This window comes from Hevea brasiliensis, chromosome 3, assembly GCF_030052815.1.
Source record: "Hevea brasiliensis isolate MT/VB/25A 57/8 chromosome 3, ASM3005281v1, whole genome shotgun sequence".
NCBI lineage: Eukaryota > Viridiplantae > Streptophyta > Magnoliopsida > Malpighiales > Euphorbiaceae > Hevea > Hevea brasiliensis.
In genome coordinates, this window is record NC_079495.1 from 1150727 (window position 1) to 1174682 (window position 23956).

The 23956-nt window shown below is 34.4% G+C and overlaps 3 protein-coding genes across 10 annotated transcripts; all 3 read right to left on the minus strand.

Moving 5' to 3' along the window:
- Positions 1-1228: 1228 nt before the first annotated feature.
- Positions 1229-7902, minus strand: LOC110646639 (uncharacterized). 6 transcript variants are annotated; one of them, XM_021800140.2, is made up of 10 exons: positions 7739-7901; positions 7555-7623; positions 5915-6003; positions 5097-5289; positions 4442-4491; positions 4145-4235; positions 3219-4048; positions 2575-2802; positions 2431-2499; positions 1229-1617 (listed from the first exon to the last, which is right to left on the minus strand). In XM_021800140.2, exons 2-10 carry the CDS (start codon positions 7556-7558, stop codon positions 1483-1485), a joined length of 1689 nt encoding a protein of 562 aa, XP_021655832.2. In that variant the 5' UTR covers positions 7559-7623; positions 7739-7901; the 3' UTR covers positions 1229-1482. The 6 variants fall into 6 exon arrangements, with proteins under 6 accessions (XP_021655832.2, XP_021655836.2, XP_021655837.2 ...); XM_021800144.2 differs by having other exon boundaries at positions 7550-7623; XM_021800145.2 differs by having other exon boundaries at positions 5915-6039; positions 7550-7623.
- A 1183-nt stretch (positions 7903-9085) lies between these two features.
- LOC110646637 (uncharacterized) lies at positions 9086-12297 on the minus strand. 3 transcript variants are annotated; one of them, XR_002493201.2, is made up of 9 exons: positions 11823-12295; positions 11652-11748; positions 11437-11552; positions 11313-11357; positions 10737-10762; positions 10336-10471; positions 10083-10195; positions 9552-9700; positions 9086-9458 (listed from the first exon to the last, which is right to left on the minus strand). XR_002493201.2 is itself a non-coding variant. In XM_021800139.2 (8 exons), exons 1-7 carry the CDS (start codon positions 12193-12195, stop codon positions 10083-10085), a joined length of 897 nt encoding a protein of 298 aa, XP_021655831.2. In that variant the 5' UTR covers positions 12196-12297; the 3' UTR covers positions 9441-9700. The 3 variants fall into 3 exon arrangements, 2 of the variants coding, with proteins under 2 accessions (XP_021655831.2, XP_021655830.2); XM_021800139.2 differs by having other exon boundaries at positions 9441-9700; positions 11652-11739; positions 11823-12297; XM_021800138.2 differs by having other exon boundaries at positions 9441-9700.
- Positions 12298-12791: 494 nt separating this feature from the next.
- On the minus strand, positions 12792-23746 carry LOC110646636 (putative white-brown complex homolog protein 30). The gene is made up of 15 exons (XM_021800137.2): positions 23573-23746; positions 23177-23462; positions 23013-23089; positions 22349-22624; positions 20882-20945; positions 20627-20773; positions 20400-20434; positions 19571-19644; positions 18091-18968; positions 16354-16650; positions 14975-15460; positions 14551-14699; positions 13958-14247; positions 13717-13850; positions 12792-13310 (listed from the first exon to the last, which is right to left on the minus strand). The coding sequence occupies exons 2-15, from the start codon at positions 23407-23409 to the stop codon at positions 13154-13156; spliced, it is 3297 nt and encodes a 1098-aa protein (XP_021655829.2). The 5' UTR covers positions 23410-23462; positions 23573-23746; the 3' UTR covers positions 12792-13153.
- Positions 23747-23956: the final 210 nt, after the last annotated feature.

Here is a 23956-nt window from a genome sequence, read left to right on the forward strand (position 1 = left end):
AAAAAATCTAAGAATAAAACTTTTAAAAATCCCACTAAATCTCGTCCATTTTTGGTGGGGGCATTATATTTCTCTAATATTCTCAATTGATAGAGATTGCTTGTTTTGGTATTATAGAGATTGGAAAATTATAGATTGCTTGTTTGAAACTTTGCATGGTTTACTCCTATGTAAATTCACAAAGACAGATTGTTCAACTTAATTTAGTTTAGTAGCAAAAACATATATTATTCATTAGATAGATTCAAATTTAATGTTCAATCTCTCTACTCAAAAAAAAAAAAAAAAAAAATTCAATCACTGATATAAATTTGAAGAATACAAGAAAAAAATATATAATGTTGAATTATATCCCCATGTAGCACGCAGGAGATGAATGAGAGAGAAGATGGAAACAATAAATTCAGAAAAGGAAATTCGATCGTAAAGAGATGAACTGATTAAAAGTCTACAAAGCCGAGTGAAAACGAGATGGGAATTGACATTCGTCTTTGTCAGTATTTTCATTTCTCTAACTTTGAAAAATTTTATATTTTTACATTTTATCAACTGTATATATCCATATGTTAGTTTTTAATAGTTAGAACATTTTGAGAAAAAAAAATAGAAATACATATACAAGTAATATAAAAATATTATTTTACTACTTTTAATTTTTTATGCTTAAAATATATTAAATTTAAATAAAAAATCTTCAATATATATTTTAAAAATTTTTTACAATAACGTAAGAGTCTAAAATAAGGACAAATTGAGACCGCAAAGATGAATGTATTCGTCCCGTATGGGTCAAAATTTGTCATCCAAATTAGAGATAGTTAAATCCGACCCACACTCAAAATCTAAATTTTCTTTTTAAAAACAAAATAAAAAAAATTAAACTTTAAATTTTAATTATAACTAATCCTAATAAACGTTTAGAATATGGTGCCATCAAATTCAAAGGTACAACACACAATAATAGAAGGTCCCACTGCCAGATTGTAACATGTTTTCGACCTCATAAAATAAACTTTGGAGAAACATGTTTTTAACAAGAAAGTCGTGATACGCTCTGCATTTCATTGATATCATTGAACATATCAACTATGTGCAAATTTCTCATTGAATTGGTTGACAAGATTAAACATCCACAAAACCAAACCTGTGGCAGATTACAAGATTAGAAACCCATAACGTTGCAAGTGCTGTCAATTTATAAAGGGCAATAATATAAAACAACTCAGGCTTGTAAAAGGAAAGCTACACTTGTTTAAGCATCAGTTAGCCGCAACCCCGGCTATTACAATTGGCTATTTGGGGCCACTCCCTGTGCAACATTCACCGCATTCTGTGACCAGTATCTTTGAATATTTGAGAACATGATGCGTATGTGCATGGCCAAAAAGAAATAAGTGAAGAGAAGAAAGATGAAACATAGCTTTTTTACAACTAAATTTTGCTACTATGATCTTAGTGCTGACTGATAAATCGATCTTCAAGTCAATTCTTCTTCCTACGTATGTATCTCCCACCAGGAGTAAACCTAGGATATGGATGAACAGTGGCTAGTTCAAGAATTCGGTGTACCACAGTCTTAGGTAAAGGACGCATGGCATGCTTCAGCTTTTGTTCAACCTGCATTAATTACATTAAACTCGTCTTTTTGGCTATGCATTCAAATTAATATATAATGCATGCTGCATCCATAAGGGTGAACTTCCTGTGTCCTAAAGACAGAATGAAAGTATTCATTCATGCATTTACTCAACTACGTCTGACCGCTATTGTGCCCTTCCCATAGCAATCTATCCAAGTCATTTGAAAACTGGTATTTGACTGTTTGCATATATTTCCTAAATCTGCACTTTTAGTGCAAATATTGAGATGAAGCATAACTAGTTTGATTAAGATTTAGTTGAGTTGTATTGAGATTTACAAGCATCAAAAGAAGAAAGAATTGATACAAATGTAGGGTACAACAGCACCAGGATTGCCACAAGTCAAGTATGGAATCAGTTGTGTTCAATCTCTCAAAGTAGGCACCAAGCAAGGGAAGACAAGTGAGTGAGCTACTTTGCTAATCTAATGAGTGATGAAAGATCCATCAAGGTTTTCCAAAGCCAGTAGGAAATTAGATACACACTAACCCATGCACTAATACAGGTGGGCATACAAAAGGAGGAGGATTGAAAATATCCAAGAAACTTCTACTGAACTAGGGACAGTTTGGAGACAAGATCCCAAGCATTACAGCAAAGTGCACAAAGTTCAAGACAAGCATTTTTGGCAAAAAAATCTACCAGTGCCATGTTGAACTCACACTAATGCACTTAGGGAATTCTAATTTTAAAACTCAGTTGACTTCAGCATTCATTCAAATTAATTTATAATCCATGCTGCACCCATAAGAAGTAAAGTTCGGAGTAGCAAGATTCTAAGAAAGCTAACCTCTTTCTTGTTCTGTTTCAGTTTCTGCTTCTGCACAGAGCTAGCTCTTAGAAGATTTCTCCATTTATCCTGCAGAGTACGCCATTCATAAAAAGATTTCATCTTGAAAAAAACAGAATGACTGGATAAAGCAATGAAAGGTACCCTCAAATCTACAGGCGTGCGATAAGCAGTCGATGAAAACAAAAGCTTCTTTATATCAGTCCACCTCCCAGTTCCATATTGAGCAACACCATCAATCAACTTCATCACCTCAGAAAGAGTCCACATTCTTTGATGCTTCCTTCTGTCAGCACTCTTCTTAGATTTTCTTCTCTTTGCACGATCATCTTCAAACTCCGATGCAGTAGGCTCACCATCAGAGTCAAGGGCCTGAGTAGTAAATGATAACATGAAAATTGAAGTTAATGTCCTATAAAAAAAAACTATTGCAGGGTTAAAAAGAAATACTACTTGTACTAACAGAGGCAAAAAGAGAAAAATGCACTGTTCAACTCAATTCATAACTTTATGAATTGGTAGAATGCAGCAAGACAGTATAGCTTCAAAACAGTTAGATATAGAATTCCACAAGATATAGAAATTCCTTGGTGGGTAGGACCCCAGAAATGAAAACAGAAGCATGCAAGAACATGTGAGATCCTGTGTCCTATATAAATGCTGCAACCACCAATAGAACATAAAGTTGCAGCCAAATATAACACAACTCATTAGAATTTCGATCTTCATTTTTCTAAGAATAACCAAAAAAAAAAAAAGGCTAGAGTGAATAAGAACTGTTTTCCTACTGAAACACATGGGCGTTTCTTAGGACGTCCCCTCCGTGGTCGAGATTCAAATGATGCTTGAGTACTAGTTCCTGGTAAAGACTCCTCCCTGGGAGAAGATTTGAACCCTTTCACATGACGATGTTCATTCTGAGATCCAATCTTCAAATGTTTATCATTTGAACCAGGTGAAGAAATTTTTAGTCTTCTAGTCACACACTTCGATTTCAGATCTGAAAGTTTTTCATCATCTTCAATTGTTTCTTGTGTAACATTCTCACTTAATGACTCTTCCTTGGTCAATGTCAGTCCTCTCCCACGATGTAGTTCATTATGGGATCCAATATCCAGGCATTTATCCTTTGAGTCAGCAGCCAAAATTTTTTGTCTTTCCAGTGCATGTTTGGACTTTGGAACTGAAAATTCTTCAATGAACCTCTTGGTAGGCTTACGCAATCTCTTCTGTCTAAGAAGAGTACTCATTTTGCTTGCCTGGAGAGGTTTCTTTTCATTATCATCAGATGATATTCCACTTTCTAAAGGCTTTGCATCATCAAGCTCATCAAGATTTTCTAAATCACGTGAAGCAGTATAAACATTTTCCCCAGCCGGATAATCCCATTTGTCCCCAGATGAGTCATTTAACTCACATTTGACTGTTTTGTTCTCAACTGAACCATTCTTGCATTCAGAATCTAGAATAGTCGCTGTTGATGATTCTGACAACCCATTAGCACCATTGCTACTTCCACTAAATCCTGGAGATTGACTTTCTGAACTTGAGTTTCCCAAATGCAATCTTCCACGCGGTGCACAATCCAGGTCAGAAATCTTTTCAGCCAGTTCGACATCTGCATTAAAAAAATGTTAAAAGGAGGAAAAAGTTAAAATAAGTTCAATTTGATGGAACTGACCGAACTCATAACACAATATGACCACAGCATTACCCAAAAGAAAATCTTCACATGCCCCAGATATGTCATTTGCAGCATGAATATCATCTACTTCATCAAGTTCATCCAGCAGCCCATCGAGAACCTACTAAAACACCATTTATCAGATGTTGACGATGATTATAAAGCAAATAAAAACCAAGTGGCACAGATAAAACAAGTTGATGTGCATGAAGGGGAGGGGTTGTTAATTTTTAGATCAAGATAAAACTCGCTTTTTTTTTTTCTCAATGGAAAAGATTTCAATAATAAGAACCATGACAAGACAGATTGACAAGAAGAGATACATACTCCAAGCTCTAATTCATCTTGTCCTTGAGTATTATTACAATCCAGCCCACCTTAACACCAAGGGAAAAAAAGGTTAACAGAACACTTTGGGAAAGAATAGTTAACCAAAAATAAGAAGACCTAAAAGCATACATTGCTCTTAATATGTACCATATGTCTAGTTCCAGCCTGTTTCGAAGAATTCATGCATGATAAATAGTTCTGCTCAAAATCTAGGGCAGAAATTAATTCTATAACTCTAAACATCCTTAACTGAAGGATGAAAAGTGGAGATCTTGAAAACCACAGTCAAAGAAGATTTCTTTACAACAAAACTTGTTTCCCAAGCCTTTGGGGGATATTCAAAGGAAAAGAAAGGGAAGCTTGTCCACGAAATGTCTATTTTAAGCATGTGCTCATCATCTCCGTATTTTTGTTTTTTCATAACTTCTCACAGTTAGGACATTTTCATCCTACATAGAATAAGACATTTTCATCCTACATAGAATAAGGGACTTGGAGATTAAACTATACAAAAGGATGCATTTGGTTTCCAGTCATGGTTTTGGCACACTGAAGAATAAGAATTGATCTTTATTCTAATGAAATCTGAAAGTATGTACTTCCAAAAAAAAAAGGCATCAGTGACAAGAAAAATAAGCTATTTGAAAATTACCACAATTTCTTTTTAGGCCATACTCAAATCCATAGGAGATCTCCTCAATATCCAAGTGTTTCCATGCATTCTCCTTACCAAAACAAAATACACCATCTACTGAGGCATTATCAGGTTTAGGTTCTGCAAGTAAATGCTGAACTTCTATTGCTTCATCTTCCAATGGAGGAACAAAAGATTCATCTCCTTTTACCTAATAAAAGAAAACAGAAAATAACAAAATACCATTCAGGGCATAATTTCAAATCTGCAATTACTGTATAAGAATCCTGCCCAATGCAAGGCAATGTTGGCAAAATCATGAATTCAAGATCATATAAATCATATTTCAAAAAGATATATTCTTGAAAACATGCAATATATACATGATGTATGGAATGAGGCTGTAAATAAAAGCTTAAGCAACATGACTCATTTTTCTAATCATAAAAATAAAAGAATAACAAATCAATAATTGGTCCAATCAAACTTGGTTTGAAACAAAAGGCATCAGGAATGAAGGCACAATGGATATATTGAAAACACTCAAAAGCATTTTTCAAATGGAAATTAACAACCCTCAACACCTCTCCAACAAAAAAGCCCCTCCATTTTTGTATCAGTTAAAATTGGTGCCCATGCTTCAAAATAAAAAATCTCTCGTTGCATAACCATTTTTCATCTCCTGTAACATTTTGCATCTTTTACAGCGCATAAACTCCAACAAGGGGAAAAAAGAAAATAACCAGAAAAAAGATTACCATGCACAATATAATTCCAACAAATCTAGACAGTGGTAATATAATACAAGAAATCTCGAGCATTAACGGTTTCCTTACCCTTTGACATTTCATACTGGCAAACTTCTTATTCAAATTTGCTTCTCGATCCATTTCCAAATAAGCAACACTGCATGCATCATTCCCTACTACAAGAATGAAAAGGCAAAGTGACTAATCATTCCCTGTCATCCAGGCAAAAAGGCCAAAATAAATGAATAGTTAGACAATCAGCATGCAGAAATTGTCCAAATAACAGCACCATACAATTATTATAAAACTCAAAATTCGATGGAAATTTTTGTGACATCTTGCGATTGATTTCCTCACTAGATGAAAAAAGTCTAAATTTTGGGGAAAAATCAATATCTACTAAATAAGGTCCTTTCAACTGCGTAGAGCTCACAATCCATTTCATAGCTTATAGTATAGTAATACACACCACTCCACTTATAATGAGGAATCACACTTTGCATTATAGTTTTCCAATATTTTAAGCCAAAGAGTTTGTTCACGTCCTCATTTCTGTTTCTTAAAGTTTGATGCTTTCTTGAGAATCAAATCCCTTACCATAGTTCTCATTTTCAAATTCCAAAGAGAGTTTCCAGAAACTATTTCTTTTACCAGCATTGTACAATTAAATTAATCTAGAGGAACACAAGCAGCCAACTTGCTTACCCAAGGAAGCATTGAAGGCCACAAGAATAAAGAAGAAATAACAATCCACTCTTTCAATCATTTAATATCCTATCTCTCACCTTCGTTGGAATATTTTAAATGTCCTCACTCATTAATATTTTGCTATCACATTAATTTCGTATCACTCTACATTGCATCCACTAGGAAGACTAAATAATGAGAACTCAATACTAAGATTATTCATTCATTTAGCACCATGAATTAAAAGTCATTAACTCTCAAGCATAAATGAATAAATTCAAAGAGATTCTAACATAAAGCAGGCATTTTTATTTTTCATTTGATAATTAAATGGCCAATTGTTAACTGGTGGTGGAATGGAAGAACGGAAATTTGATTATGGGATTGCCTGGGTGAACAATGAAGTGGGTTACAACCTACAAGCTCCATGCAAAATGCAAACTCGCTATATGATGCAAGGTTGTTATAGTCAACCCATTGAAACCAAGTCAAGCACGCAAACACCTAAAAAGAATGCGAATGATAATACCACAAGAAACTAAGTAAACGAAGATGTAAACAACGTAATCACACTAGGAAAACCCCAAAAATACGGTAACGTCCAAATTTTCAACTCAATGTCTACTTACGACATCGGCAACTTAAAAAATTAAGGGGAAAAAGAAATAGACGCTCTGCTTGGATATAGAAAATGCAGGAAAAAAGAGAAAAATCCGATGCTTCGTTGGGATATTAAAAAATGCAGGTCCATTAAGTAATTACCAATTAATTTTTTACTTTAATTTTTTTTTGTACGAAATTAATTTAGTTTTTTTCTTTTCCATTTCCAGTGGGATAAAAAAATAATAAAAAAAAGACCACGCTGCCAGTTCAGCTAAGATGAGCTTACCTACTTAAAAAATAATGAGAAAAATAATAAAATTAAAATAAAATTCCGTACTTTCCATCTGTTTTCTCGGGAACCAAACAGATAAGAAAAGTAAAGCAACTTAAAAAATGTAATAAAAAATTAATTAAAAAAGTAAAAAAGAAAACCTCACTCATCGGCGGCGAAAAAACCCCTCACAAGCTCAAACCCGCCGATCTACCACAACATCACCTCACAGAATCTACAGATTTAAACAAAAGAAAAATCCACAAACAGAAAGAAATCAAAGATCCAGCAAGAGAAAAACAGGTAGAAGGAGAACCGGAGAATAATTGTATTTAGAAAGAAGATCTGACATCAGAGAGAGGGAGAGAGTGTGCGTGCATGTCAGAAAGAGAGAGAAATTGAAGCGAATGTTCGAAACCGAAAGGCTCAAAACCGCCAAAAAGCGATACGAAATGGAGAGGAATACAGGAAATGAAAAATAGAAAAAAAGAACGATAGGCTTTGTGTAGTGTAGTGTGTGTGTTATTTTTTTATTTATTCGACGGAATCCAAATGAATTTTATAATTTTTTTAGAAACATAATTTTCTTTTCACGTCCGCTGTGACCCAAGACAGGACAGGTGGATGACAATAAAAACTTATAAAAAATTATTAGTGTTCTGGTGGTCGTCCAGGTCAGTCCTGCATACAGCTTACACGGTTGGACTCGTTTGGTTCCAGTAACAGCAACGAATAGGATATCCTGAAAATCACCCCTATTTGGATTTAAATTTAATTAATATTATTAAAATTTAAATTTATTTTAAATTTAAATAAAATTTATTTTTAATTATTTAAATTTATTTTAACTTTATTATTATTATTATTTAAAAAATTAAAATTTATTTAATTTTATATATTTTAATTAATATTTTATATTAAAAATTATTTTGATTAATAATTTATATTTTGAAAATTTTAATAATTTTATAAAATATTTAAATTTCATTTTATATAAAATAAAATATAAAAAAATTTATAAATATTATTATAAAAAATATATATATTATATTTAATTAAATATTTATATAAACAGATTTAATAACAGATGCTCAATATATAAAATCTAAACCCGTGATGAATATTATTTTTTAAACTTGAACCCATTCTAAAATATATAATACTCAAGTCCGTCTTATTAGATTTTAGTGTGTATGACCCTTTGCTATCCCTATTTGGTCTGATTCAAATTAAAATCGAGTTAATCTACTACTGAATTGGAATAAAATTAGAATAAGTTAAATTTAAGTTCTTTAAAATTTAAATTAAATCAAACCATTTAAATTGATTTGATTTAAATTAAATTAATTTTTTTATCTAAACTAAATTATATTAAACCTAAAGTAAATTAAATTAAACTAAAATTCCTAGTTCCTGTCTAGAATTAGTCTGGACCAAAACGTTGACCAAATTTATTCATGGCATTGAAAAATTATAAAGTATTCTTCAAGTACTAAAAAGTAATACTTTTACATTCATAAAAAAAATTAATTATTCTTAAAATAAGAAAAATCAACTTTATATAATTATGAATAAATATGTATACATCAAGAACACTCAATAACTTCTTCATAATATTATTAAAATTAATGAAATTAATTAGGGATTTTTTTTTTTAATTTCTGTTAATGGAGTAAGAAAATTAATAACATGGTAAATTATATAATAATTATTTGATGTATAATGATTTCTTTTGCCTTTAAAAGATAAAAGTGATAAATCATATGCTATATTTGTTACTTATCTAAAATGATTTTTTTTGCGGGGATAAGATAAGAAAAAGAAAAGAAAAGAGGGGTCACAACGCTAGCTTCCATTGGACTAATTTGTTTGTTACTGTGGAGGTGCCCACAGGTTAACCAGAGATCGGCCTTGTAAATGCAAGCTGGCTACGCAGCATTAAAGGCTCGAGGTTGGGGCCAAGTGCACCGTGACCGCTACAATAGCCAATCTGTTGAAGCTAAGCGTAATGGAAACCCGGAGCCATGTATGACTGTGACATGTAGTGTACTCTTGGTGACAACTAGAAACCTTCACTCAAAAGCTAAGAGTTTTCAACTTAACAATATATAATAGTCTCCAAAATTATATAAAATGTAATCAAGAATTATAGTCCAGATCTACCCTGTCATAATTGTAAGATGGTCAATGATGACGAGGACATCCATCAGTGATGACCGCTATTTCTGAAAAGTTAGTTGGAAGCATTTGCTTCCAAGTTGCAACCCCCCAGAGTAGAAATTCTTCCTTGTCATTTATTGAATTCCAGCATGCTGTTATTCACACACCAAAAAAACACCGTTAAGATGACAAAACCTAAGTTCAGTCAATAGAAACTAGCTGCTTCACTTGTTGAACTCCTCAAAAGGATGTTCGTTAATGTATGTTAAGCCCTTCTAAAATCCCATGGCATGAGAAAATGATAAAAAATGTATAGAAAACTTTCTTTCCCGTGTTCTTTCATATGCGGCAACGCACACTTTCAATGAGGGGAAGAGAAAAGATGCAAAGAGTGTATTTTACTGACAAAGCTAACTCAGATTATCTTCCAGTATTAGGTTGACAAAGAAAGACTCTCTAGAACAATTTCCTTCAAACAAGGAATAAACAGAGGTACTCAAGATAACCAGAGATGTGACAGTTCAACTTTGTAACCTATGATTGATCTTCCACTCCTTGGTTTGCATTTGAATCACCGTTGGCTGCCAAACCTCGAATCTTAACATCATAGTACACTTCTTCAACCCTTCTTAGATCATACTTCATACCTGGGAAAAATGAGCAAGGAATTCGTGAACCAAATTCATACTACATAAGATTGAACTTCTTGGTTCAAGGACATGAACACATGAGGAGGGGGGTGGTGGGGAAGGAGAAAATCGACAGGAAGGGTAAAATGAATAGCTACCATCAAACTTCTTGCGCAGAAAATCATTCCGGAGATTAAGCATGCGGAAGGCTGCATGGAGGTCTGTCAAGAACTTCAACACCTTTCTCGGGCAATCATAGTCCCCAGCAGTCACTCGATTCACCACATATCTAGGCTGCAAAAATGCAATAGACAGCATAATGAGCTCTTTTGTACAGAATTTATCAATTGCTGGGATGCAATTAGAACACAACTCTATTCTCATGAATACTCCTTAAGCTTCGACCTAGAAATTTCATTTAAAAAGCACCACAAATTCTCCAGAAATCTCTAAACCAAAGTCTCCCTCACACAACAGTAACACCACAACAACAACATCATTTCTAGAATGTACAAACAAGATATGCTTGCTCCTAAAGTTTCAAAGAAATGGTTCTTACCATTTCATTTGACATGAAACAAACACCTGCAAATACATAGACTTCAAAATTAGTGTTCCTAGTAAGAGAACATCCATTTACAATATCGATAATATATCACACACCAATTACCAATATCATACCCTTTAATAGAAGAAATAAAACTATCTAGAAATAAATAATGCCTAACATCAGTTCATATTAAGCACAACTCATCACTCAAACAGACAACAGCTGCACCTATTCACTCAGCAGCTAACACCCGAGTTTGTAGAATTAGTTCATAAAAGCATGAACCATCAGCCCAACCAGCTAAGAATCACACATGTACATTGATTAAGCACAATCAAATGGTTGGATTTTTTTTAATGTTTAACTCCAGTTCCTGCATATCATTGACGTTTGGTTCATAAAGTATAGCCAAATCATATCCTGTACAAAATGGAATCCTCGCATTATTTTTCAAGCAAACCAACTTTTAGCCAAATGATAAAACCTAAATGCCTAATCCCCAGAAATTAAAACACATTATCGCCAAAACTACAGCATGAAAATGAATATCGTAGAGAAAATATCTACGAGACATAGATTACCAACCAATAAGATAGTCCTCAATGTCCAAAACAAACTCTGAACTGTTCACTGCACCAAACAACAAGAACATAAGATTTGATAACAGAAAAATCATATGTCAACGCAACTAAAATCCATGGAAGCATACACCCAAGTTTTTCCTCTGCTTCAGAATGTGTAAGTAGATTTCCTGTCTCTAACCAGTGCATAAAAGCAAGCAGAGAAACCAGGATCTGGGTTTCACTTCTCCAATCTCCATGATACCTTAAAAAACCCACAAATAAACGCAATCACTAACCAAACATACAAAATTCAAATACCCAATCCAAAGTAAAGCAAAACTGCCAAGACACTCACACTTACCTGTAATATTGCCCAGGGCAATCACGAATAATTTCTGCAAGTTGGCCGTAAAGTCCCTTCAGGACTCCAATTTGAGCCTTAGCCTCTTCTAAAACCTCTACGCCCATATTAGAATTAAATAATTAGAACCCACTCCACAAAACGAACTAATTTGATAAATTTTTTGAATACCTGGAATTGGGCGGGATTGGTGGACAAGGAGAAGGCTAACGTGCATGAGTCTAGTGGCGGACTCGATCTCCACCACGACTGCTCGAATTTTCTCGCGTAAGGCTCCGGACTCTTCAAGCTGCGCACGGAAATCCTTGAACTGCTTCTCGAGAGGAGGAGGAGAAAGGTTGGGGGCGTGAGAATCGTCGGCGCTCGCCATTGACGAGAAGGAGCAGAACGAGCGAAAAGGTAGGTGTTGCGGACGAAAAGGCAAGAAAGAGAGTGAAAGAGAGGTGGTGATGGAAGGGAGAGAGTGGGAAATGGTAGAGGGCTTGGGGATAGGGTTTAAGGAGCGAGAGAGGGAGAAGTAGGCGTTTCTAAACGCCGATTTCATTTTGCTTCTCCTTTTAACCGGATAATCTTGTGGTTTCTCCTTGACCCCTTGAGACACAACCGCAGAGGATCCGTGATTTCCTAGTTGACATTTGTCGCTATTAAACGACGGAGCTTTAGTACCTTTAATCGAAAAACCACACATTCTCGCTTGCTGGGGTCCGGTTCAAAACCGAAATTAATTCAATTAAAATGGATTAATAGTTCATAAATTCAAATCGTCCTTGATCACTTAGATTATTAATTAATGTTGGGTCTTACTACATAAAGACATAATCCATATCAATTGTGTTCGCTCATAAATGTGCTTAGTATTTTTATACAAAGAAAGATTATAGATTCAATTACTTTCAAATACTCTGATGTTATTTAGGAAGAATTTAGCGAGAAGAATTACAAAAGAAAAGAAAAAGAGAAAGAAGATTAGAGAATGAGATTTAAGGAGGAGAACAATTATTATTCAATCACAACACACATATTGTCAAATGTTCTATCTAACCTTTTAACAGCTTTACAATCATACTAGTCAACATTAGAGACTTACCATACTCATTAGGATTGGTGACCCTCTAATTGGAACTTTGCCAATGCAAATTAAAATTCAATCATCATACTAGAATTTATTGATAAATCTAGTCATTGTAGATAAAATGAGCATAGGTAGCAAGACACAAAACTAGACATAAAATGTCAATTTCCCTTTCATTCTTCCCCATAAGAGGGGTAAATGTACACAAGAAAATGATCACAAAACCTAAGTTGGGTCATTACACCTGACTCTACACTGAATAATTTGTTTTGTTAGCCAACTGTATCCTGTTGTGGGTCACTTGGAGGAGTTTGTGTTGTACTGTTCTATACCATGCTGGGTTCTTATAATACTAGTGTATGAAGACTGCACTTCTCTAATCTTCTATATAGCAAAATACTACATGAACATGAAGGGTTAAATTCCCAATTCACTTCTTTTGGAAGGTGACTAGCAGAAAGTAAGCTACAAAACGGCTGAGTATGCCGGTAAGAATGAGAAGTTGTAGAGAAAGATTCCAGTGACCAATATTATAGCTGTTTGACAACAACGAGTGGCAGCGAGTTAAAAGCCAGACCCCAGAATACCTAGATAGCCAAACAAAAAACCAAAAAGGAAAATGTTAATCAGGGTATGGGTTACACACTTCTTCTTGCACACACTTCTTTTATGCTTCATGAATTGTTCAATGGTTTAGAAAATTTTATTTAATCTAAAATGAGACACTTTAAAGCATTGTATCCAAAATTAAGTAGTAATAAATCAAGGATTTCTATGAAATATGAAGCAACCAGATTTTCAAAACACTTTGAGCTAAAATCACCCAAAAACAAAGGTTAATTTTGCATGGGAATGCGCTTTCACATGAGTGTGTCTGTGCGTTTGCGTTTATGTCCTTCAGGTTGCATTATGCGCGTAGTTGAATGACTGTGTCCATAAATTATTTTGATAGGCAAAGCAAAAGGAAAAAAGAGGGAAAAGACTACAACAAACCTTTCAGCATTTGCAATGATAAAGGCTTCCATTGCCCATTTTGGGTAGCACAAATTTCCCAAAAACTTCACAAATACACTTTGTTGCTCCTGAGTTGCAACGAGAGTCAGGACAACGGGGATAAGTACTGACCACTGCTTGTAGTAGAAAATGAGGAAGAAATTCATTGGCTAGATAACTAACAAACTATATAAATAAATGAGCTATGATTATTGATCAGTAAAATCTTCCAAGCACATACCAGTTGGGCAGGACTAGGTGCAAGATAGATCGCAAGTACATAAGCTATGCCAGTCACACAGTACACAAGGCAGACCAAAACAACGTAATTGTCAGTAAAAGTTGATCTAGGGTTGTTGAAGAAATAGAACATGGATAAATAAACCAAAGGTTTGACAATTGTATTAAAATGGTCAAGTGTATCTCTAGATAGAAAATAGGCAAGACTGCTGATTCCAGATGCACTCTCTCTCCAGTAGTGCAATTTGTCCAAAGAAAATGATCTTAATGCTGCAATCTTGCAAAGCAATGCTGCAAATTAGGAATGAAGACTGTAATTATGAGAAAGAACGCAACTCAAAATACAAGATATTAAGGCCTATATGCATTTAACACCTTGTGATGTTTTATTAGTTGTTTGATTAGCAGCTATTATAATGGGTTAGAGAAGAAATAATTCCTTGTATAAAATGGTTGAGATTAAAAATGAAATTATAGTGGTTTGTGGAGCAAAATGACACTCCCCTCCCTAATTGTTAATAGTAAAAGGCAAGTAAAATTTAATAATATAATGACATGGCTACCAAGATTTTTTTTTTTTTTTTCATAACTTACAAACAGCAATGACAGTAAAAGTATAGCCCGTGGTCCCAAATGTTTCATCATCCACTTTTGTAAGAGTTCCTAAACATGCTCCAGCTAGTAATAGAATCACATAATCAACTGCATGTAGTCTAGCTTCTCGTAGTCGTTGCTTGCCAATCCTGAAAATAATCATACAATAAAATTGATATGAAACATACTTGAAAGGTCATTAAACTGCACAGCCAAGGAATGAAACCAATCCTAATGACTCCAAATAAGTTTTACATTCTTCAAAAGTACCAGTTTTCATCTTCTAGAAATATTAACCAAGCCTGTTATTCTTGTATAAGTAAATATAAAAATATAGGGTATAAAAATTGATAAGTTACTTAAAAATAGATACTTCTCTAAAAGTATTTATTTCTAATAAGTAAAATAGTAACGGATACAATACCTCCCAAGGAAATATCTTAACTGGCGGGTTACACCAGGAGTTCTTCTGTTGGATAAGTCCTTAGACTTCAAAAAGATGTGTTGTATATGATCTTTCTGTAGCTCAACATTAGATTTCATGTCCTCCCACAAATCTCCAGCGAAAGACTGTTCAATAGCTGCACCGCTAGTATCTTCTATATCATCTGTATTTGAGTCTGTTGAGGCTGTACCAAGTGTATCTGCATAATGCAGCATATCGGGGGGCACTGGATACCCATTATGTAGCATCCATCTGATAGGCAGCTGTTCATGAGTTACATTTGAGTTTGGTTTTACTATACCCTCCAGAATGTCAATGAAGTGGTCTGGCGGAGTAACACGCTCTGGTACAATAATCCCAAGGCCAGCAAAGTATTCTTCAACTTTCTTTACAGGACCATGATACACAGTAAGACCACCTTTTGCCAGAAGTATTAAATCGTCAAACATCTTGAACAGGGCATAGCTGGATCAGAAGAAACTAAACATTAAAGTTTACCTTTTGTGTATTTTATGACATTTCAATTATAATTATTGATATTCAGAACAATTCCTTGAGTGACAAGTCATGGTATCGAGTAAAATCTTTGTCATGATTTTTATAGCAAGCCATGATTGAATGACATTGATATCTATGATTTATCTTCATTGAACTTGTTAGATAATAATGTCACAACCCCATTCTTGGTCTCTTCCTTTACCTTTTATTTGTTTCACAATTCATCTTCTTTCCTCAGATTAGAAAGTACAGGGTTTCATTGTACTCTCAAGTGCATAATATTCTTTCTAATGATCCATGTTTTTTTACACTTCCTGATTAATTGTCATTACTAACAAGAGGGTGGACTTCCTGTATTGATAAAATTAAACATAGGCAAATGAACACCATTTAACAAGCCCTTTCTTCATCTCAGACACAGACTTGTAAAACTAAGCATCAAGATACAAATTTTCTTTCACACAATACACTTTCATAAGCATTCAGTTTGAAAATGCATTAGTGGAAAAGTTGGGGAAATTCACTAATCTGATGAGCTGGGTATAAATTATAAATGTATTTGTAGCGTAGGAGCATTATAGAGTTGTCAACCTATGCTTCTTACTTCTCATCTTTCTCAGATTGCTTGTACTATACTCTCAATTGCAAGGAGATTCAATAACTAGCTAAAAGCAATGCAGTTAAGAGATGTTATATTATAAATCAAGATTTAATTCTATTCCCCAAATTTCTTGCTTTTCCTGCTTATACTAGAGTACTATACTAGTCACCACACCAATTATATTACTCTAGAATTCAATACTAAATAGAAAGAGCATATATCTCTACAGCATTTTGGATTAACCAGAGAGAGGAGATACCTAGGCTGATGGATTACCATGCTGATGTTTACCCCTTCAAGAGCTTCACGTCGTAGTGCTTTTAGAAGCAACAGAGAAGATGCGCTGTCCAAACCTGATGTGGGCTCATCCAAAATCAATAGCGAAGGTTCCATGACCATTTCAAGTCCAACATTCACACGTTTCCTCTGGCCTCCAGAAATTCCTCGCTTCTCCACTGTCCCAACCAAAGAATCTCTTACTGCCTGTAATCCCAAGGACTCGATAACTCTTTCAATTACCAGAACCTTGTCAGCTTTAGGCATATCAGCAGATAATCTTCAGTATGAAGGAAGCCAACAAAAGAAATGAAATATAAGTCAGAACAAAAAAGATTGAAACATGATATATCAATCATACATTGTAAATTAACATTTGAAGCAACACAAAGTTTGAAGAATACTTTAAGCAATTGTGAAGGGAAGTTTCCATATAAACAGTATTTGAAGGGCAGAATTTCAGTGGGAAAAACAACTATGATTGGTGAATCCAAATCACATTAGATATATAGTAGACCGGAACAATAGAAAAGGCAATAAAACTTGAGCATACTCTCCAAGAATATGTTGTGTCCATAAATCTAGATTTGAGAGGCAGAATATCTAACAGTCCATAAATACTGCCACATTGGTTTAGGAGCTTGAATTAAGACTTTTAAAAAAACTTATATTATTTCCTTCACTGCTTAGCAGAACAGTGCCAGCTATTTATGGTTTCTTTTTTACATCATCATAAATTGGAGGTGGTTAATTGCTGTCTATGAGATGAGTGTGTAGCATGAAGAATAAGGTAACAGAGATAAAGAGTAGAGAAAGGAATCAGAGTAAAATATCCATTCAAGAGTTATAATTTACTAATAATAGATTGTTGGCATTTGTAGAAACAAACAATTCAAAGGTGGAAGGACAAATATGTGAGAAAAATACATTTTGTTCAAACATGGCTCAACAAACTATCATCTAAATGATTAAGTAAAATCCATCATATCCAAATATAAATAAAATAGTTTCTCAACCTGTGTAAGACTATATATATAAACTTTGTGGCTTGGATACCATAATGTATCTTGTTGACAATTTAGTGTAAATGGAGTTCAAGTCCATGAACTTTGAAACTTTACAGGTAGAGTGATGTGATATTCATCATGGTTTTCTACTGGCTAATCTTATTTGGTATTTATAACACACATGAGATTGAAGTTTTTGTTATTAAAAACTTATCAGCACAATTCTAAGTGATACATGGTATCCCAACTAATGTCTTATCATGCAAAGAGCAAAAGCATTAAATTATTTCTGACAAGTTAGTCTAAGTTATTTCTTACAAGTGAGAGTGTGCTATCAAAAATTATTGTAAGAACTATTTTATTCAAATCTTTGCTGTCTATTTGTTTATGTTTTCAAATTCCGGCTTACAAGCACTCGGTATATGTTTAGAAAAAATCTAAGTTATATCTTTTCTACAAGTCAAAAAGGCACACTAGGATCATTCTTCAGACCGCATTAAATAAGTAAATAGAATAATTGAGTTAAGCTAAAGTTATTGACCTACAAGCACTGTGTTATCCATTATCATTTTCTATAATTCTTCATATGAAATTAGCATTTTCCAACACATAAAAGCAAATCATGAAATGTGATTTTTCTGACTGAAGTGTTCAAGAACCAAATATGAAAGTGAATGAGGGTATTGCAGCAAAACAAGTTAGGTATTGCTTACCTGCATCTTGCACTGAATCGGAGATTCTCTTCCACTGTCAAGTTTCCATGCACGATATCATCTTGTGGCACAAAACCAGTAATTTTCTTATAGGAATGAATGGATTCATTTTTACCGTTTATGAGAATTACACCTTTCATGGTGCATCCAGTTACTTTTCCTGCCAAAGCAGAAAGAAATGTTGTCTTGCCAGCTCCTGATGGACCCATGATAGCGGAAACTCGGCCTGGCATGAGTTTCCCAGTGACACATCTAAGAAGATGTTTTTTTTTACCTTTCAAAGTAAGGGTTAAATCTTTGAAAGCAACCTCTATCACTGGTTTTGTCTTGATATCATTATCAGTAGCCATTGAGATTACCCCTGAGAAGGTCAGGTTCTTTTGCTCCTGCTGCATAGCCTTCTCCTTCTCGAGTTGACCATATGCATACTTGAAAATTTGGCTGTGAGTATGCAACTGTTTACCTTTTGGCATTTGCTTTTTTACATTTTTATCTCCAATCTCCAAATTAAAGCCTTCATTGCTATGTGGATCATCCTCAAGGGCTTGCATCATTTTTGTTAGGCTACTTGATTCTTTTTTCTTTGTTTTTACAGCTGCAGATGATTGGTTAGATGCACTTGAAGGCATAGGCGGTAATAAATTATCCTCTGACCTCGGTTTAGCTTGACGAGAAAATGTTCGGGAGAACTGTTCTTGCAATCCAAATCCACGTTTCTTGGCACCATCTTTTGCAGATTTCCACCTTTCACGTGCTTGTGCAGTTTCTCTCGCGTGCCTTGCTGCAGCTTCTCTGGATTTTGCTGCTTTTCTTTCTCGTGTAGACAGAGCTTGGTCTGAGCAGTTAACAATAATGAGAAGCAGAGTAGTCAATGAAGCCTACACAAGAATACGAAGAATGTTAAATACCAATGAATTCAATTAACAAAGTGAATAATCCATGATTATTCAGCAGCGTGATTGTATGCGGCTTAGCCTATGTCCCATATGGGCGATGTTGGATATCTTACTCTTAGGTCAAACTGAGCTGCCAAAGCAATTTTGTGAAGCCGCAAATGCAAGTTTGGGTGGTCTTATCAGGGTTAGTGCAAATGCAGTCGGGTGTGTTCCCTAATCCCTATACCTCCCATGTAGACACACAATCCCTGTATCTAGTCTTATCAGGATTAAGCAGAAATGCAGTCAGGCGTGTTCCCTAATCCCTATATCTCCCATGTGGACGCACAATCCCTGAATCACTAGGTAATGACATAGATAACAATTTCTTTTAAAGGAAATTTCAGTTAAATCTTAAAAATGTATTCTTCTTTTCAATAGAAATTTTTCAAAAATTATGTTTTGTCGAAGAAAAATGCTAAAGAATCCTTCAAGAAAAATCTCAATATAGACTGAGGGAAATTTCATTTATATGATGCAACAGAGAAAAGTTTCATTTTACGATAATTTTTTTTTAATTCCAGCACTAGACATTGATAACTTACAATAAGGATGACCCCATAAGCATGGAGATTTTGGTTCGCAGTATTTGGTTTACAGGTAGTCAACTTGAAGCATGCTGCAAAATGATTGATAACAATTCCATAGTCACATATGCATCCTTTGCCAATCAAAGCAAAGGAAAAGTAATAAGCAATTTTCTGAAACATACAGCCTCATGAAAAGAAACAAGCAACTACAAGGGTAGGGGATGATCTACGGAAAGACTGTATGCAGTTACTAATAAAGGGTGAGGTGACCATTTAGTTGCAATAGTTTCCTTCATCTTTCTGATGTTTATTGTCTTTATGTAGAAAACTAACAATAAAAAGAACAAGTTGTGGTAAAAAGGAAATGGCAACTTCATTCGTTTTCTAAAGTTCAAAATGGTACATCTATATATTATTTGTTTTTATCCCTATGATCAGTTCCTCTTAGTGCAATTTGATTCTCTTAAGAAACTTGTCAAACAGATTGCATGAGATGGAAGATTTTCAAAATGGCAATCTAGAGAAAACCAGAAATGCTGAAATACACTAAAATTTAGTCAATTTGACACCCATTTGAATTCACTTTGCTCTAAGGATTGTCTTACTCTACACAATCTGAGTTGTTCCTTCCTGTACGTCTTGAGACTTGACAGGTCACTTCTATTAGTTTCCGTACACAATAGTACAAAGTCCAGGTGACTCTTTTTCTTTCCCTTTCCCATTAAAATTAGGAATGTCATATTAACAGACTAAGACAGATTCTGAATCTTTAAGAGTGGTGTGAAGAAATGAGATTTAAAGCCAGATAATCTGCCATACATCGATGAACAAGCTAAAAGCTTACATTTTTGAGAGGTGGAACCCATCATGCAGTAATGTCTGTATCCATAAAAGTATAAAGTTAGTAAATACAATTGATAATCACCAATCTGTTGCACTATCAAATTTGCACATAGGTGGATTAAACAAGTTATTGTTACTAATTCAGATTTTTGTACAAAAATATCTAACAAGAATGCATGTTACAAGCAATTAGAAAAGTACAATAAGTTTCGGGATGAAAAGCAATACCCACTACTGCAAGGAATTTTGACTGTTGTACTTGGGCAGTACGATCCTGGAGGACAAAATATTTCGCTGGCACTACCAACATCAGACCATGTATCCGCACTACCACAACCATGATTTGGTTGTCCGGGAGGTATTTGATAACCATAGCTGCAATTTATTTTCTACCAATGAATATTAATTTATAGCATAAACTATGAGGGTATTGGAACAGGAAAACAAACAAAAATTCAAAGAAAAAGATATATATGAACTTACGGTTCACATACTCCGGTTGTTTTATTGAGTTTTGCAGCTGGACAATAGGAACCTAATGGGCAAGCTTCATTTACAAGAACATAAAAAATAAATAATGAAGGTATCAGTTGCACTTCCACTTTCATCAGTTATTGCATTAGCTATCAAATAATAAATAACTTGAAGTTTTTGTTTAAAGTTTAGAACATAGTCCTTAACATACCCCTCAATATTTAGAATACATCGAAATTCAGGATGACGTCTCTCTACAATAATGCAGAAACATCATATTTCCCAAGATTAAACAAGCAACTGATACAGTTTTATTATCATAAATGTTGGGTGTGCTTCAATTTTAAATTCAAAATAAGCTCAAAAATTGTACACTGTTAGAACAGTCATGGTCATATAGTATATATATTCCTCCTCATAGGTGTAGCCTGAGTTCTAATCATGAATTAAGTCTGTCCTGAAGAGAAAGATCTATTCGCAACTATCTTGCTTCTTTTAGCTACTCTAATAATAGGAAACTGAATAAGTACTTCTATATTTTTCTATTGTCATTTGGCAATTTCTATTGCATTGATTTGTATAAGGTTGTCGCCTCCATAAGCATGTTTGTTTTTGGTTGCATTATGGTAGTTTGGGTGTGAGAAGTTAAGGTTCTACATTATATAGCTTCCCAGTCATGAAAATGAAAAGACTCCAAACCAAGAACAGGATCTATCGAAGTTCCAAAATTGTAAGAAAGAAAATATATTAAGTAATATGAATGGAGAGCAATTTTAATGCTAGAGGGCAAACAAAATATGTTGATCATTGTGCTGCAGGATGTATTAGGTAAAGATGGTATTTCCTAATCATTGCTTTTTTAAATTTTATGATTCAGCTAGCGTATAAGATTTTTCATTTTTCTTGTTCTTGCAGGAGTTTAGGGATGTTAATGAGGTGAAATAGAGTAACTCATTCACCTATCTGCTTTTCCTTCTAGCCCCTTGCCCTTTAAGATTATCATCAATGTTATATTGCTTCTTCCATGTAGAATTGTAGGTAATCAATGCTGAACCAGGTAATCTCAAAATATTCATTGGCTACGCCATTGCTGTCAGCATAAAGTCATAGGTGCATTTATCTAGACTTCTATAATTACTTATTCCATATAATCCTTTTCATTTCTTTCATGTTATGTCAAGGGCATGAGAAACTAAGAATGATTATTCAATCATGCTTTTGTGAAAAAAAAAAGGTGAAGTCATCTTATGAGAAGAATGCAGCAGGTCTTTCTCATATACTCTCCACCTCCTTCTAAATAATAGTGTCATCCCATCATTATTGAAAAATAGCATAACAGAAAAGCTGAAAGATTCAGTCAGAGACAGTAAGAAAAAGGAAAGCATTAACCATTTAAAATGTTGTGGGGAAAAAGAAAATAAACAAAGCAGCGTTAGATCTTGAACAGTCTAAGGTGTTGTGATATCAAGTACTCACGTATCATGCAAGTGAGACCCTGAGGACAGAAGAACCCCTCACAACAAGGTTGACAGTCACGAGTCCTTGCAGGCATGTCCTTCGAATTTTCAATAACAACTTTCTCATTCTGGTTATTAAGACAACCCCATCCTGGTTCACATCCAGAAGGCCAAGAGGTCAAATTGCAGTTCTTATTAGGTTTTAAGTAATTGGCATCTGTTGCCCCCTTTTGAAAGTGACTAATGAAATAGAATTTGATTTCTGCTGCTGTACATAATCGGTGTGTGATATCCCCTGCTTATTGAATTACAACCATAATGAGTAACTAAGTGAAAAAAAAGTATGAGCATACATATGAATTTGTTGGCACAGAAAAGGAATCCTAAGAAATAAGTTTGAAATGTGAGGCGGTGAACAATATATGTTATGGTGATAGCAAAAGAAAAAGGAAGCGATCATAACAGTTAAAAAACAAAAAGCGGCTGTTATGGCAAGCAAATATAGATAAGTGCATGGTCTTCTTGTGAACTTCTATGAATTCCAATAGAAAAATGTGTCGTCTTTTCTTTCTTATACAAAAGGATAGCATTGAGCCCTTGAGCGCGTCAAAAGTATAGCAGTTATTGTCCACGTTATGTTCAAATGGAAATATTTCAAACAATGAATTGTCTAAAGCTCATACCTTTAGTCTTCTTTATACAATTGCTTATGAAATCCAACTTTCCTTTAAAATTGAATGCCCTATCCCAGTCTGATTTCCTGAAAGACGTGAAGATTAACTGTTTACAAAAATGTGCGAAAAATATATGTATGAACCAGTAAAGAAGACTTGCAAAAACTACTCACACATCCTTTACGCAAAAAGCAGATGTCTCCAATATAGCATCACTAAATATTCTGCTGAGATTTGAAAGTCGGTTATAGATCATCTCTGTGATAACAGGAAGCAAGGCTGGGTTTCCGGTTTGACTATAATCATCCTCATCCACACAATGTGCACAAGGCAATAAGCATAAAACGAACATAAGAAGAAATAGAACATGATGCAGCCAGCAAATTCTAATCTTCACTCCACACATTTCCACAACTTGAAGCTCTCCGATAACTAATTAAGAACAAACATAACCAAATCCTTGAACAAAATAAACCCAAATTAGCAAAAGACCAGTGGGGATCAACCATGGCATACTCGATGATGAAAAGCTTCAATCATTCAATGAAATATAACAGCAAAAACACTACCTTTGAAACAAATTATGAATCTAATAGGCCAAAGGATCTGTAACTTGGTAATGGGTCCTTGAACATGGCAATAGAAAATTGAAAGATTGATTTTGAGAGAGTCATGGAGAGAAGTGAGAAACAGAAGATTTTGGGTCCAAACAGAGGAGTCGATTGCCTGGGTTTGGAAGGAAGTCCTTGATTTTGGGATGAAGAAATGGCGGGGAGAAATGTATGCCTACATTGGAGGGAAATGCGCGCATGCGTGGCACGTGAGATAACTGCATGATTTCATTCCTATGTGTGTGCCTCTCCAGTTTTTTTATTGTCATTATTATCATTATTATTATTATTGAAATTCAATAGGCTGTGATAAAAACTATGAGTTGCATATTTAGGTAGGCA